This window comes from Pollicipes pollicipes, unplaced genomic scaffold (assembly GCF_011947565.3).
Source record: "Pollicipes pollicipes isolate AB1234 unplaced genomic scaffold, Ppol_2.1 Scaffold_4002;HRSCAF=4701_pilon_pilon_pilon, whole genome shotgun sequence".
In the NCBI taxonomy this organism is placed as follows: domain Eukaryota; kingdom Metazoa; phylum Arthropoda; class Thecostraca; order Pollicipedomorpha; family Pollicipedidae; genus Pollicipes; species Pollicipes pollicipes.
Genome location: NW_023596420.1, coordinates 2,243,841 through 2,260,293, shown reverse-complemented (window position 1 = coordinate 2,260,293; position 16,453 = coordinate 2,243,841). Strand labels below are relative to the sequence as shown.

General features: G+C 52.4%; 1 protein-coding gene across 1 annotated transcript in view; it reads left to right on the top strand.

Moving 5' to 3' along the window:
* The window catches only part of mei-P26 (E3 ubiquitin-protein ligase meiotic P26), a 30,405-nt gene extending 15,026 nt beyond the window's left edge, over positions 1–15,379 (top strand). The window contains exons 9-16 of the mRNA XM_037217709.1: positions 691–969; positions 1,629–1,879; positions 4,884–5,012; positions 7,360–7,556; positions 7,832–8,025; positions 9,397–9,560; positions 11,969–12,201; positions 12,453–15,379. Coding sequence (XP_037073604.1) covers positions 691–969; positions 1,629–1,879; positions 4,884–5,012; positions 7,360–7,556; positions 7,832–8,025; positions 9,397–9,560; positions 11,969–12,201; positions 12,453–12,557 — 1,552 coding nt within the window. The 3' untranslated portion in view covers positions 12,558–15,379. The remainder of the gene's footprint in view (positions 1–690; positions 970–1,628; positions 1,880–4,883; positions 5,013–7,359; positions 7,557–7,831; positions 8,026–9,396; positions 9,561–11,968; positions 12,202–12,452) is intronic.
* The last annotated feature ends 1,074 nt before the right edge of the window (positions 15,380–16,453 follow it).

Genomic DNA, 16,453 nt, shown 5'->3' with positions numbered 1-16,453 from the left:
GTGGGGTTCAACTCACTGGATGAACCTCCAGGCGCTTATAGTTTTATAGTGTATATATTTATAGTTTTGCCCTGCCATCGTCCACTTCTCTCCATCCCATTGCTCGGAAATGGCTATAGCTAGTTGGGAAGACCCTAAACTAAATAACCTAAACTGTTTCCTAGACATGCAATCAACAGCGTGATCTGACTGTTAGCCAATTGCCAAACACCGCGAGCACGAATATTTCAGTAGCCATATTGTCGTGGACGCGGCGCAGCCAGTGAGGCGGGTTATTCGCACGTCTGGATGACTCTCATAGGTGGCGCGTAATAGGCTGCAAAAGTCCGCAAGTCTGAAAAAGGATATGGCTGCCAATGGCACGGCAGAGGTCTTAAAAGATATGGTTGTAAACTGCAGAGAATGATCGCGAAAATGACTGTCTTGGTTTAAACCCTGTGTAAATGAGAAACAGTCCCTGTAACAATCAGTCCTGTCCTTTGTAGTTATTCCTGTCCCCTAAATATTTTGCGCCGCTAAGACTCAAGTGATCACATGAGGGCTCATAATTATTATTTCATTGTATCGATGGCGGAGGGAATTTGGCACTTGCAAGTAGCTGCATACAGCCGATGGCAGCAGTGCCAGCGGCTCAGCCATGCATCCCGTCACAGTGCGGCATCACATCCATACCACTGCCGGCCGTTGCAGCTACAACTCTCTGTCATCGCCCAGCCTGCCGTCGCCGATCAACGGTCTGGGCAGCAGCAGCGGCATCGGCAGCAGTCTGAGCAGCCTGTCCGGTGGCCACAGCAGCGGTGCTCCGCCTCCGCTCGGTCCCTCGTCGCCACCACCGCCGCCGCCGCCGCCACCGCCGCCGCCAGCGCCGCCAGCGCCGCCCGTCATGGCCGCCCTGGCCGACAGTGGCTTCCGCCTGCCCCATCCTCCGCCGCCCATGGCCGCCGATCGGCCCTCCACTCTGTACGAGAGGTAAATGGCCTCTGCCTCTGTCGATAGGTTTGCCAGGCGTGGCAGACAACATTGATGCTTGCCAGTCGTGGCAGGCAGCGTTGGTGCTTGCCAGTCGTGGCAGGCAGCACTGGTGCTTGGCAGGCAGCACTGGTGCTTGGCAGGCAGCACTGGTGCTTGCCAGTCGTGGCAGGGAGCACTGGTACTTGCCAGTCGTGGCACACAGCACCGGTGGTTGCCAGTCGTGGCAGGGAGCACTGGTGCTTGCCAGTCGTGGCACACAGCACTGGTGCTTGCCAGTCGCGGCAGGCAGTACTGTTGCTTGCCTGTCGTGGCAGGCAGCACTGGTAGACATGGGAAGCCGTCATTCTTGCACGTTGGTACGTTTGGTACGTTTTCCACGATGCCTATGGTCAACGTTTTATCATTGAAATATTCAAAATTCTGCATAGCCTTCTGATATGTGATAAACACTGCATATTTATCACCATAGTGTCACCGAGTTGTTTTTTATTGCGAATCCGATGCTTAGTTGGGTCGTTACTGTGTGCCTGTATATAAGACATGGTCACATCCGCCTCCGTCATGCCTTGACTGTGTTTTTTGGAGGGAGTGGGGTGGGATGGGGGGGGGGGGGGGCGGACGGAGCAGGTATGACACATTTCTATTTGTCTGTTTAGGTCGCAGAGCTATCAGGAGGCGGTGTTCACCGGTGACGTCTCGAGCGGCGTCGGTCTGCAGCTGGAGTTCCTGAACTCGGGCTCGCAGATGGCGCTGCAGAACATCAAGGCGCTGGCGCGTCTGGGCAGCGGCGGCGGCGGCGACGGTGGTGACGTGATGGACAGCTTCTTGGGTGGCCGGGCGCCGCCGCCGGTCACTCACCAGCCGCCGCCGCCGGCAGCAGCGGCCATCTCCCCGCTGATGCCTGCAGGTACGACTAACCAGTCTTTTTCAGCGCGTCTGTCACTTTTGTCGACATTTTTTACTCATGATTACTGGTCTAGAATAAGTTCAACTCCAGTTTTGCCTGGTTTTAGACAACAATGTTGTCGAACGCAAAATATCTGAGAAGAAATAGGTGACGGAAAAAGATGAAAGTGAAATATTTTTTAAGGATTAAATGCATGAAAATGCAGTCGACAATTGGAAAGGAGAAGACTCTTAGAGCTGCTAGATTTTCAAGACATTTTGTGGATGTTGAGGCATTTGAGACACTGCCTAACGAAATTTCAGAACCCAGTTCGTCTTCTTTTCAAAAGTATGGCGTAACCTTACATGGTGATACAACTTCGTTCCCTACAATTTCAATACACTAGGTACACTGAGCTTGTCTAAACTTGAAATCACACATGAACCGTAAAAATCACTCTAAATTTGTCATGATAAGCTGTAAATTTCACCACGTTATTTTAATACCATTTTACTTCATTTATCCCATTAGCGGCATAGTCTGGCAGCACACCGAAAACTTAGGCACTAAGGTATGCCTGACCCAGTCTAAGTCAAGTTTTGGGATGGCGGTCAAGATGGCAGCAGTTTTTTCAAGCTGTAGATCGGGGGTCCGGACTCTAAAGATTTTGAGAGGATTGGTACGCTGATGAGACCTAGCCTATGCGTTGAACCAGGCCACATTTCCTTGAGCACATTCGCCTCGTTTACCAACAGTATCACCGTTGAGAAGAGATCACGTCAGGTTTTGAGCCACCATGTGTGCCTTGAGTTTACGGAGACTCCTAACCCTGACAACATCAACATTGCATGAGGCACAGGTATCACGTTAACCGTACTAAACTGTTTGGCTTAAAACCGTGATATCTACTGAATTTATCCGGTTTGGGTATGTAATAATTTCAAAAACAAAATTCAGCCCATATGTTGCGCCATGAACTGCGTCGTCGGATGTCGTTATTTTTGATACATTTTTAAGGTCATTTTTCATTCAGTTTTTAAAAGAAACCCATACTAATGAGAAAAGTCGCCTAATCCCAACCATCCAGCCGATGATACGCCTCATCTAGTAAGAAATCTAGTACTCCGCGAATACGTCACTGGTTGCCAGGCTCACAACCGAAGTAACGTTGATCAAAGACATCTATCACGCACAGTGCTTCGCGTATCCCAAAAAGGTGGCTTAATTGCCGGTACCAACAAGTTTTGATCAGTATCTATTTTTTCATATTTTCATTAGGTGGCGACAAAGTAAAAACAATTATTTGGATGAACACCTTTTATTCGAATCGCCGAAGCGGAAAAACTTATTGGCACATGGCGTTTTCTTTGCATATTTGTTGCATGTTTGCAAATCAGCCACATGTTTGCTGGCACGCAATTCAGCCCTCGTTTTCGTTTTGTATTGGTTCGATTCGTGACGTTTACATGTTATTTTTGTTGCAGCTCACAAATATCTGCTCAGTTTCGATTGATCTCGCGGTATTGCCCCGTCTTAAGTGTACGTTGGCTTCTAACTTCATGTTAAAAGCCATCCACGGTGCTTAATAAACCATGTGGGTCGAAGGGGCGTGATTCCGTTCCCATCTTTTGCGTGTATGGGTTCTACGAGGTAAAGCAGATTCTTCAAGGGGCTCATTGCAAAACCCTGAAAATTGAAACTGAAATTTTAGGACATATTTCCACATTTGGTAAGTTTCCAGTATTATACTGGAATTCATATTGGAATCCGTTATTTCCGGCTTTTACTACCCTGAGTTTGGTCCACCCCATATAGCTTTTTAACACCTGTTTCTATCGCATTTGAGTAAATTGTGTGCCTCACGACAAGGAATATGCCAGTATTTTGACGAAACCAATTGCAAGGTTAGATTTGAGCCGAAAGGGTCAACTCTCGTGCCCAGCCTACAAGGACATCTCACCTTTACACGGCCCGATTCGTGCGGTATGTAAAGGCCTTTTTCATATGCTATTTCCGTGAATTTCTGCATTGACAACACTCCCTGTGTTTGGTTTTTGCATACTTAATGCCTGCTTGTAAACAAATTTGTTCGTCACACACATGAATATATTAGCAGGCGACTGGGTGTCCCAAAGTCACTTCTAACCGTCTGCTCCGACTGTGGTCGACCATGTACAAAAATACGTTCGCGTTTACACTTTTTTGATCTGCCACTGAACGCGTCACAACTGCGTGACAGCTACAGCCATACATATGCATATAGTGACATCCAAGTGGCGTGTCGGATGGCTGCACCAGAGACAAAATGAATGACAAATCAAACTGGACGAGAAAATAGGCGGTATTCGAAGCTGTAATGTTTCCTGGCTAACAATGTTTATGCATGGGTTGAGGCACAACCTCTTATGTCGCAGTGTATGCTATGACTTTGCGTTCAAGTATTGTATCGGCGGAAGCTCATAGGATGTGCACGCATCTGAAGATGCCGTAATGTGTCACGTTGCTTGTGAGCTCAGAAATCCGTTCCACATTGAACGTTCGGTGCTCTGTATGCTTGACCACATAGAGCAAGTTGTGAGAGCCGAACAGGTGTGAACACATAAGCAACACAGGGAATACAGCCAGCAGTTGTAATGTTCCCTGCATCCCATGATCAAAAGTTAAGATTAAATGCTGTTTGTATACGCATTCGAGTAGTTTATATTAACTTCCGCCAATTACTTGGATAGTGCACTGAGAACCTGCACAAAAATGAAGCTTCTCGATATCATATATACCTCATACACTCGTATACATGGGTTGCGATCCGTCTCCGGATGGTGCACAGAGAACCTTCGTGATAAAATCAAGTTAACTCGGTATCATATGTATCTCGCATTCATATACATAAGCTACGATCCGCCGCCTGCATGTATTGTCTGAGTGCACGCAGAGAAGCACCGGTGGGCGTGGCGAATGTTTGCTGTTTGTGACGCTACGCGGCTGGTGGATTCACTGCTGTGACGGCATGTGTTTGTGGTGGCAGGTGACGCGGGGCTGGGACGGCCGGGCCTGCAGCAGCAGCTGCGCGGCCTCTCGCCGTCCGGGCCGGCCAGCCCGCTGCTCGGCGCCACCGGTCCTCTGCTGGGACACAACGGCTTCGCCATGGCGCCAGGTGAGCCTCGCTCGACCGCCGGCCCACTCGCCCGCCCACCGCGTGGTCCAGGTGCGGTTCCTGTATGGCAACACGTAGGCGCACGCTTCTGCTGGGTCATTGTAATGCATTTGATTGTGGCCCAGGTGCGGTTCCTGTATTACAAGAGGTAGGCGCACGCTTCTGCTGGGTCATTGTAATGCATTTAATGCAATGCACACGCGCGCACGCACGCACGTTTGTAAGCTCTCCCATGTGGGGACCGCGCTAGACTAATACAAAGTGGGGACCACTTTGAAAATAACATCTAAGTAGTGCGGAAACCCAACGAGTGCGATGACAAGCATTTCGTGGGTCTGGCGACCGTTTTTAGCTATAACGGATTAGAGGTACCACTTCTGAGCCGTTTTCATCCGCTCATTGCGGGCACGCGGGCTTATAAGTGGCACCACTACTGGTAAAAATGACGGCAGTACAAATTAATGTTTGTGATTGGCACAGCGGGCGGCGGGGGCCAGCTACTGAGAAGCGAATTGGTTGAAGTCTGAACCAGTGCGTCACTATAGACCATGGATACCCAGTTTCCCAAAGCCAAAGTGCACTTCGAAAAGACCCGCTGTGGTGAGAGTCGAATGGAAAAAATCAAAAACAGCATAATGCTTCATTGGAATTGCGGGATAGTAGCTTCAGTTTGCATGTCTGTTTCCCAGAGTGTTACAAGCCTTCGTAGCATTTATCGCACAAGCCTTTTGACAAATGGGTGTGCTGCGAACATTATTGAGCACATACGTTGGCAAAAGCAAGGCAAATGTTATATATTACTTTAATAGTTGAAAGCTGTAATACTGCCGACAATGGCATGGTTTTTTCACCTTAAAAACTGGTAGTTTATGGTGACGAGAATTGTGTCCAGGAACAAACCCAATGGATAAGGAACGGATCGGTAATAATGGGCCCGGAAGCCTCAAGGCTGCCTATGGGTCTGCGATGGATTAACACGCTCTTGAGTAGGCGTCAATTTAAACCCTTTCCGCAAAGTTTTTTTACGGAATAACCTGCGATAGATGTGGCATAGCCCCAACAAACTTGGCATTGCTGAAGGCATTTAATTAGCGGATCTTGTAGAAAAAGTGGACGTACCTTGTGACATGGATGACCTACGGCAGGTCAAAGTCTGGCCGTTGCTGGCTGTCAGCGAAGACAATTTTTACGAACTCGTTCAATCTGATGCGACAACGGGCTGTCCGACGAAGTCATACGTATCTCAGATAATGTCGTAGGCAAACAGACAATTGAATTCAAGATTGGAATTAATTTCATTGAAATTGAGTCGGGGGTGAAGGTCAGGTCAGGGACAAAACAAACCTGTTTTCTTACTGGAGAGCTTGTGTCACGGGGTAGTCGTTTTGAATGTCTTGATAGTAGGGACCACAACAGACATATTCCGTCGACTATTCAATGGTCGGGGTAGGCAACTAACCTAAAATGACCCAGATCAGCATGTTTTGTTAGAAACATATCGCGTAGCGTAACCCTAACGCTTATTCAAAATCAGAAAAAAATGTCGCAAGTTTATTGGCCATCATGACCATTTAGAGGTCAAACAAGGTCACTCGCCTGAAATGTACACAGTAGCCTTCTGCGTAGAACACGCATTTGGGTTCAAGGCGGTTGCATGAGAAGGTCTGGCGGCACTTTGAATCAGCCCACGAACCCGGCAGTTGGCTTATGGTGGTGGAGGGGAACGCTCGGTGCATGCGGGAACGCTCGATGCGGTGTGGCAGCGGTGCTCGTGGAGGCTGAGGCGAGAGGAGGTGACCCTGTACGGATTGCGTACTGGGCATACATATGCGGCTCATGTATTTCTGCTTTGTGGGGCGACCGACCTTTGTGTTCACACTGCAAACTCGTCACTTACTATGCGCCAAATATTGCTTTTGTGTCCCCATTTTGCCGAAGCGCGCGTACACCATTTTGAATGACCTGCGGGAACCCTGAATTTGGGGAAACCCCTAGGCGACGACTCGTACGCCATTTTTACGGGTCAGCTTTTCCCTGTCCTATTGGCTGCAGGATCGTTCATCGTATACACGCCCCGGTAATAGACAATTTTCCGATGCTCAACCCTCGAAAGCAAAACAGGAGCAGGTAACGAGGGGTGGGTGTAGCTAAGGAGTGGCCAAATGACATTCGTTGCTTTGCAAGTTTTGCGGCGAACTCAGTCCCCGCTCGCCCACACGGACCCCGCTGCACGCCATGCCCCGCGTGTGCAGTCCGGCGTGAAGTGGCCGCCTTTGCGGCTACTGAAACGCCAGTGGGGCTATGTGGCTGGTGTGTGTCCATGACTGTGTTCTGGTGTACGCGCCAGGCCTGGGCAGCAGCAGCGGCTCCGTTTCACCCACCACACGACGCGGCGGCGTAGCCAGCACGCTCTCCAGCATGCAGATCCGCGCCAAGTTTGGCCAACTGGGACAGCTCAAGGGACAGTTCAACTCGCCGCACGGCTTCTGTCTCGGTGCCGACGAGGAGATAATAGTGGCCGACACCAATAACCACCGCATTCAGGTGAGGGCTGCTGGCCGTAGCCGTTCTGTGTATGACGACTTAAGTGGCTCCGCCGACATGATCTGGCATGCTGGATGTGCTTTAGGCAAGATGACCAAACACCACGGGAGAGAGTTTGTTGCATGTCATTGAACCTATGTCACGAGACATCATCCTACTTAGGTGCGACAGGTGTTAAACTTCCGGTATGTTACGCTGCACATGACTCCCATGTCTGAAATGGCAGGACCATTGGCGTTTAAAAGCGGTGCTGACTGTCGCGCTGCGCTGGCCAGATGTTCGACAAGCGCGGCGAGTTCAAGTACATGTTCGGCATACCGGGCAAGGACGAGGGTCAGCTGTGGTACCCGCGCAAGGTGGCCGTCATCCGCTCGTCCGGCAAGTTCGTCGTCTGCGACCGCGGCAGCGAACGCTCTCGTATGCAGATCTTCAGTCGCAACGGCTACTTCGTGCGGAAAATCTCCATCCGGTCAGTGGTGGCGGGCGGTCGGGACCGCCGGCAGGGGACCGCTTTTGCCAGCTTTGTCGACCTGAGCTCGGCTGGTTTTAATGCTTTTGAGAATGGATCCAGAATTCCAGAATTCCACGCTGGAAAATGTGAACTGATAAGGTTCAATCCTTATGCCAATCAATGCGCCTCGAAAGTAGCAGCAAAAATGGAAGTGTGCATTTCGTGCTTGGCTGCGGGGCAAGTAAGTGTGATAACTGGCTGGTGTTGGTATAGCAGCGCCTGAAGACGGTCGACGCGCCGCGGACGGTCTTTGATGTCGGGCAGGAGGGCGGCTCTCGACCGTGTGGGGATGGTGTGACCCACGATGGTGTTCTTGACCTCATAACCTGTCATTGACTGCAATCAAATCACATCCAGATGCGCCATGGCTGCGCGCGATGTCTCCATGGACCTGAATCAACTGGTTCTACTTCTTGCCCGTGTTAGGATTTTTAGGCGTTTTTAAGGCCGCGTCTGACGCTACAGGCTTACTTTGGTGAACGGAGCTTGGCCCTTAACAACTAGGCCCATGCACACAGACACACCGGCACGCACACACACACACACACATACACATACAGCGTGGGTGAGAGCATGCGTGCGTGGTGCGCGCATTTGGCTTGTGTGTGCTTTAACGTGTGAGGAATAGCCCCTGTCTAGTTCGTTTCTTCGCTTACCGTGAAGGCAGACACTCTTCTTGCTAGCACACCTCGATTGCACAAATTTTTCGTTGTGATGTAGCATGATTACTTGTCACATCCATCACCGATGGGGGCAGCTTGCTAGCTGCCTCGGGGATATCTTAGGGAATAGGTCTTTCCCGCTTGCTCTGGAGGGCTGCAATAAACTGAAGTGGCGGGAGTGGGTGAAGAGCGCGATCGCTGCCATGCTTTGTATTTGTTCGGTGCATTATGGTAGTCGGTCATGCGTGCATTGAAGCGCACCCCTGTCTACCAGATGTCACAGTTTAATATCACTGGTCTCTGGAGGCGGAAGGCTGACATAGTGCTGTTCACTGCACCTCAGCCATTTGTCATTTTCACTTCAACGCTGGAAACGATCGGGAGCCAACGTTAAACGGTTTTTGTCTGGAGCCCAATGAGGCTGTTCACTTACGAGGCGCATGTCAGCCTAGTTAGTAGTCTGGACTGGTGCCATGGGCCCGGTGCTAGTGCGTCCTTTGAGGTCGACTCGCTGGGCGATGACGTTGGGAGGGTCGTGGTGCGAGCCGGCTGCCGAGCGCCAGCTGTCGGTTGCGCTGGGGCTTCGGTGACATTGTCGCCCGGCTGTCACCAGCTGACGTTGTCGCCCGGCTGTCACCAGCTGACGTGGTTGCCCGGCTGTCGCCAGCTGCATCGACATCGTGGCCGGGCTGGCCATCTCGACGGCCGGCCATATCGTGGTGGTGGACAGCGTCACCCCGACCGTTTTCGTCATCGCCGAGAACGGCAGCCTGATGAAGTGGTTCGACTGCAGCAACTACATGCGCGAGCCATCCGACATCGCCGTCTGTGGTGAGCGGCCTGGCTGCGCTGACACCACGGCACGCGGTCCGCTGCCCGCCGCCGGCCGCCCGCTGCCCGCTCCCGCTGTCCGCCGCCCGCTGCTCGCCGGCCGCTGCCCGCTGCCCGCTACCCGCTACCCGCTACCCGCTACCCGCTGTCGTGGGCAGCAGGGCTGCGGCAAGGCTTGTGACATACGAGCTGTCGTTTTGTAGGATCAGTCGGACGAGCTGGTTGTTATTGCCATCGTCGGAACGTTCTTATTTTGGAACAGCATTCCAAAAATGAAATGCTGGCCTTCATAAAAAGGTACGCTTTAGAAATGGGGGCACAATTCAGCAGGCCATCATTGTTAACAATGGGATTCGATGCTTTCGGACGATACTTTGGATTCTAGCACTGCACTATGAGTAACATGTGATCTAAGATGTTCATCGCATTCGCGATAGATGCGGTTGCATCACGAGCCGTCAGAAAATTATGCATTGTTGTGCGTTTAGAGGAATGCAGTTTCCAGACATCGGAAACCTTATTTCCAGAGATGGAAACGCACTTTCCAAAAATAGAACTGACCTGGGGCAATCACTGGTCCATAACTTGCGCACAATGTCTGCGCGGTACGTACTGTGCTGTTAGTGATACAGGCAAGGGGCATGGACAGTGACGGTTCTCGATGGCGGTGGAGACCGTTAAATTAGAGCACTGGCGACCAGGTCTCTTATGGTCCAAGGTGCCACCAGAGTCTCCCTAAGGTGTAGGGGGGGGGGGGGGGGGGACGTGTGAGGCATGCCTGTCCCTAAATTGGGGAAGCCCTGAATTGTCAACTTTTCGGGGTGGAGTGCCTTAGAGGGCCGCGTTTGCAGGAAGGAGGCACGTGCCCATCCCCGCTTTGGCTGTGTTTCTGCCTACCGTTCCAAATGAATAGCAGTCGTATTACGAACTTTATGGTACGTTGGCGGTTTTCTCTATCAAAACAACGCATGGATGCAGTAATTTATGGTCGTGCGCCTACCTGGACACACGGATCTGTCCGGTTAGTATTGACGCGCGGCCAGATGGGGCGTGTCCGGGGACTGTGCCAGGTTGCTACCTCGCGTCTTAAATGACCTACAGAGTATGCAGTCTTTAAACAACCAGATCTAAAAGTGATGGGCTGTGTCCGTGTTGGAGCGATCGACGGCCGCCATTCAGAAGGGGCTCGTGTTGGAGCGATTGACGGCCGCGGTCCAGAATGGGTCCGTGTGTTAGTGACGGCCGCGTTTTAGAATGGATCCGTGTTGGAGCGATTGACGGCCGCGATTCAGAATGGATCCGTGTGCGGTTGATGACCGCGATTCAGAATGCTCCTGAGAAGAACCACCAAACCATGCTGGCTGTCCAACGGTCCATCTTCTTTCCAGTGCCGAATCTCAACACTGCCGTCAACTGCAGTGGCCTGTGCTGGCCGTAATCATAGTCATACAGACTGTTATTCAGTGTCGGCCAAAGCCGACAGTGGTTGACGCAACATGAAGGAGGACGTGTGTGTCAGACTGTTCACCCGGCACTGCATGGGCACCAGACCGCCTCCTGACGGTCGGGCTCGCGTGTCCAGCAGCAGCAGGAGCACCAGCTGCTCCCACAGTCCGACGGGGGACGTTAATGAAGAAATTGAAAAAATGGTTCAACATTAAATTGGAACAGAGGGAATCCCCTTTAAAGGGATTGTTCCACATTTGAAGATAGTGAGGGAAACATTAGATGTGATGAAAGAAGCTCACTTATAACTGTTGGTATATTTTTAAGTGGAAAAGACCCCTTTTGACAACACAGCTTCTCTGTTTGATAAATATCTTCCTTGAGACGTCACTGTGTTTCTTAACACGACATTGAACGGTTCAAAATTCAACACAAATGTGGAACACTCCCTTTAATGATTGCTGGTCGGTTATCATTATTTTAGATATGTTAGAAAGGTATGAATTTATTGTTGGCCGTGTGGCGGATGTCCGGTTTATGTGTTAGATTCTAAACCACAGGGCGTTGCGAAACCTGTCTGCCATTTGCGTCGCATGTATTGTCCTGACCTTGCTCATTGTCCGATGTGTGCAGCCGTAGCAATGGTTTTTCAAGTATCTCGGAAGTAGCCAGTCACATTTTGCTGTGACTTCCCCGCACTCGCTCACATTTGTCATCTGTATTTGCTGAAGTGTATGGAAGCTGTCCACGGCGGGCTGAGCTCAGGAAACGGATGTGAGTTGGGATTGACGGTTGGGCGCTTACCGGGTTTGGGGAAGGCCAACCAAGTGTCAGAAATGGCAAAGGACGGTTTTTAAATGGAACGCTCGAATGACGTTGCCGTGTGCTTAGCTTCAGCATGGTCACCCACGCTCGACATTTCGATGGTTTCCAACGGGCCGTTACCTTTCCTGCGCGGGCAGGCAACGACTACTACATCTGCGACTTCAAGAACCACTGCGTGGTTGTGTTCGACTCGGAAGGCCAGTTCCTGCGCCGGCTGGGGTCGGAGAACATCACCAACTTTCCCAACGGCATTGACGTGTCGGACGCCGGCGACGTGCTGATCGGCGACTCACACGGCAACAAGTTCCATGTGGCCGTCTTCAGCCGCACCGGGCAGCTGCTCTCGGAGTTTGAGTGTCCGCACGTCAAGGTGAGCTGCTCGGGCCGGATGGCCCCTCTGGCTGATGATGGAGTGCCGAGCGACTGATGGCTCCAGATGTATGCGCCGAAAGCCTTCAGAAGGGCACTCGAGGTTGCTGACGCACGGCTAAGGTAAGGGTTGCCTGACAACCACGTGCCGTCGTGGTGCGGGTCGATGTGCTGCTGGTGCGGCGTGAAGCTCTCCGCCACTGGCTAAACTGCGAGGAGCTCGGCTCAGCACTGACCCTCTCCCACCGCCAGGTGTCGCGGTGCTGCGGCTTGAAGCTCACACACGAGGGCTACATCATCACCATCGCCAAGAACAACCACCACGTGCTGGTGCTCAATACGTTGTACATTGCCTAGGGGCAGTGGCGGACGGCTGGGCTGGGCTGGCTCCCTCCTGGCTTTGCCGCTCACGCCCGGCCCGACAACACGGGGACAGGCATAAATCGGTTGCTCAATTGTCTGGCTTTCCGCGTGCAGTATTTTTGCATCCACCGATGACAAATGCCTTGTTTGTTAGCGTTTTTGCCCGGTTTTTTGCCGCGCACACGCCCGCGTGAACAGGGCTGGTGTCCGTGTCGTCTACCCTCGTGTTTTCACGCTTCCTGGTGCCACCACCCCTGACTGAGAGTGTTGCGACGGTCGGCCAATACTCATGCGTGTGTGTGTGTGTGCGCGCGCGCGCGCACGCACGGTTATTGCCAATCCTCGAATGGGCACGCACCGCCCCGCGCCCGCCTCCGCCCGCCGTGCTCCCGGCCTCGGGCCATATACGAAAGATCTCCTCGAAGAAATGTGATGTTCGTGCCACGTCGCAGTTGTCTTCGTACCGGTTCGTGTCTACACACGCGTACGGACATGCTGTCTTCGTGCGCGCCTTTGTGCATAGGGACATGTATATGTGTTCATTTTGGTTTGCGCATACGTGTTATTGGGGGGCTGGTTTTTGCGTGTGTATGATCGGTTGTGTGTATGTGTGTGGGTGTGGGTGTGTGGGTGGGTGTGGAGTGTGCGCGCGTATACGTATGTATGTACGTGGTCAGTGTTTGTGTGTCGTGTGGCTAGCGCGCATCGCTCTTGGCTGGAGGGAGCGCAGTCGGAGAGGCCCGCCGCCAAGGCACCGCACGCCTGGGGAGGGGAGCGTCGGCAGGGCCACTGCGGAGAGATGTCCCCCCTCGCACCGCCCCTATTGTGTGCCCTTACCAAAGATGGCGAATTCTTTCACGGTTGTGGCGGGTGCGTCCCGTCCGTGCGGGCAAATAATAATTGTACCTAGTCTTTGATAGTCACGGTGCACACGTGACCGGGAGCGGTCGCATGGCACTGACGCGATCCCGGCCCCAAATCTACGTTGTTCCTAAAGATGCCGCCGCGGGGTGTTATCCGTAGCGCCGGCGCAAGTGGCGGTGGTTAGAGCCGACGGCTCATGACCCCACCGCCCGGCTGCTGTCGCCGGCTTCTTGCAGTTCGGCTTGTGCTCACACGATGATAGCGTTGCAGTCCCCAGCGGTGGTGTCTGTGAGCCACACCAGTGGACTGGTGTATGTCTTTTGGTTGCGCCTCGCGTAGCAAGTGTCGGGCTGCTGACAGTAGCAGAGCTTGACAGAGTTGCGCGGCGCCGCATTGTCCTGGTAACCTATAATCAAACTAAGTGATATGACGGCCGTCTTAGATTTGTGTTTGCTGCCATGTAGTGTACGTTTAGTTTTCTTTTCCTTGACTAGTTATACAGATAACTGGCCCAGCTTGTTCTCCATCAACAGATCCCGCCCGGATTTCTTCTGTCTTTACGGTCTTGCATTATTTTCGATGGGCCGCTGTGTGCGGCGTATACTTTATTGCGTACTTAGCATACTACGTAGGAAAGGTGATAGCTCCGTGATTGTTATATAAACCCCTTTGGTGCATTTTATGCAAATGTTGCTGTATGATATGCCTAAAATAGTCATGTTGGGCCAGCTATTAAAATCACAGTATTTATACTATTGTGTGAGTGGTGTGTATCATTGTAACACTAGAGCCATAGCGAGGGGCCGACAAGAAATCCGAGTTAGTTAAATTTTTGTAGCTCTTTTGGTCGGTGGCGCTGTTGTTGCCGGCCTCGTGTCCTGGCCGCCAGCAACTTCTCAAGTTGACTGTGTCTGGGTGTGTGTGCGTGGCGTGCATCCGCGGGTTCTTGTACATTGTCATTGTCGACCATTCCATCCACGCCCGGCTTTGGGGCGGGCCAGACCGGGCGACGGCGGCCGGCCGGCCGTCGCAGAGCGGGCAGCGGGCCGGCCGGCCGGCTGCCGCGCAGTCCCAGTCTTCCAGGGCGGCTCCGCCAAGCGCCGCCGCCGTGCGCGCTTTCGGTTGGTTCTGTACCTACTTGTAATCGTTAAATCTCATATAAGATGTATATGTTTGTGTGTGTGCGTGCGGGGGTGGGTGCGCGTGTGACATTCGTCAGCGAGGAAGACTAGTCGCCGTCTGTCGGAACGCCTTTGTACAAGTGCAGCGCCCGGTCACTTGTCGAAACGCTTATGTGCCCTTCAGAAACATATCAGCCTCCCTTTCCATAACGAGTAGCGTGCTCGGCTGACGCGAGAACGGCGAAGAGTTTTGTCTGGTGTGCTGTGGCCGGCGCCGTGGTGCCGTGTAACAGCAAGATAACGCGGCCTGTGTGGTTGTGTGCGGACTGCAGCAGGTGACTGTCCGGTGAGCGGTGGCCCGCAAGACACCTGATTGACCGACGTGACGCTAGTGTAGCCCGGCTTGGCAGCAGCGAGCCTGGTCCATCCTTTTCTTGTGACAATGATATTGTGCACTCTTCTCTTTTCTCGGTGATTTCAGCATTCAGGTGATGTTTGCTAGTAGGTTTAGCATTTTATTATACATGTTTAATTTTTATTTGTTCAGTTCCAGGCAGGAGAGTACAAATTCAGTTACACAGTTTTTACCAACAAACTATGCCTAATTAGAGCTTGTATTTTAAGTCAGGTGGCAATGCGTGTGCTGTGTTATTGAGTTAACCGGTGTTTTAGAGACATCATCCACCGTGTTTTACGTTTGGACTGGTGTTTTGGCAAATGTTAGCAAGTTAATGTTGTGTTAGTATATCAAAGTAATCAAGTTACGTGTTCTAGAGGCGCTTTGTTCCGTTCTATTCCATTTACGAGTTACAATAAACACTAGAAACTTCCGGTACGCGTTTTGGATTTCAGGACATCTGAAGGTTGCCGCAATGTGACCATTGTTCCGCTTGTCACCACCCCTTCTCTCCGCGCTCTGATCAAAACTGCTGCCACGGATGTGGGGAAAGGATGGGAGTGATGCGTGTTGGGTGTCTGAACTGTGCACGAGAGGCTGTGTGGCTGGCGTGCGGTGCTGACCGCCGGCGCCGCTGTCATACCTACACTGGGCCGTTGACCGTCGGCGCCGCTCAGTCTGACCGCCGCTGTCACACCTACACTGGGTCCCCGACCGCCGCTGTCACACCTACCCTGGGCCGCTGACCGTCAGCGCCGGTCAGTCTGACCGCCGCTGTCACACCTACACTGGGCCGCTGACCGCCGGCGCCGCTCAGTCTGACCGCCGCTGTCATGCCTACGCTGGGCTGCTGACCGTCGGCGCCGGTCAGTCTGACCGCCGCTGTCACACCTACACTGGGCCGCTGACCACCGGCGCCGCTCAGTCCGACCGTCGCTTTCACAGTTGCACTAGGCCTTGCCCGATCCGTCTGCAGTTTGACCAACTGGGCTCAAATCTGGCGGTTTGGTTACCGCTATCACGAGTTTTGTATTGCTTACGGTGAACAGATAGCAAGCGACGCCTCCATCTTAACGAACCGCGACAGATTTGGGCTTTCAGTGTGCGTTGAACGTCGAATTAAATGCGCTGAAAGCGTGTTGGCAAGGGCTTTAGATTGTTGTACGCTCCATCACCACGTTTCCGACGTCTACAATATCAACGTAGGCTCATTCTGACACCACGCGGTAGGGCAGGCAAACGGCATCTTGGCGTTGCTTCGTAAAATACGACCTTCCCGGACGGTGACCACGTGGAAGTCACGTGCAACCACGTCTCGGGACGGTGGGCAGAGCTGCTTCCACCATGCATATTTGAACCAAACAACACGAGCGGCCTCAGCGCAAACATTGTTCGGGAACCGCTCCCATTGGGTCTTGGTACTTCTTTTTCAATGGTGGGCCCTACGTTCTTGTCGGGAGGCCCCCCGTCTGTTAATCTCACCTCGGGCACACTCGATCGTTCGGGGG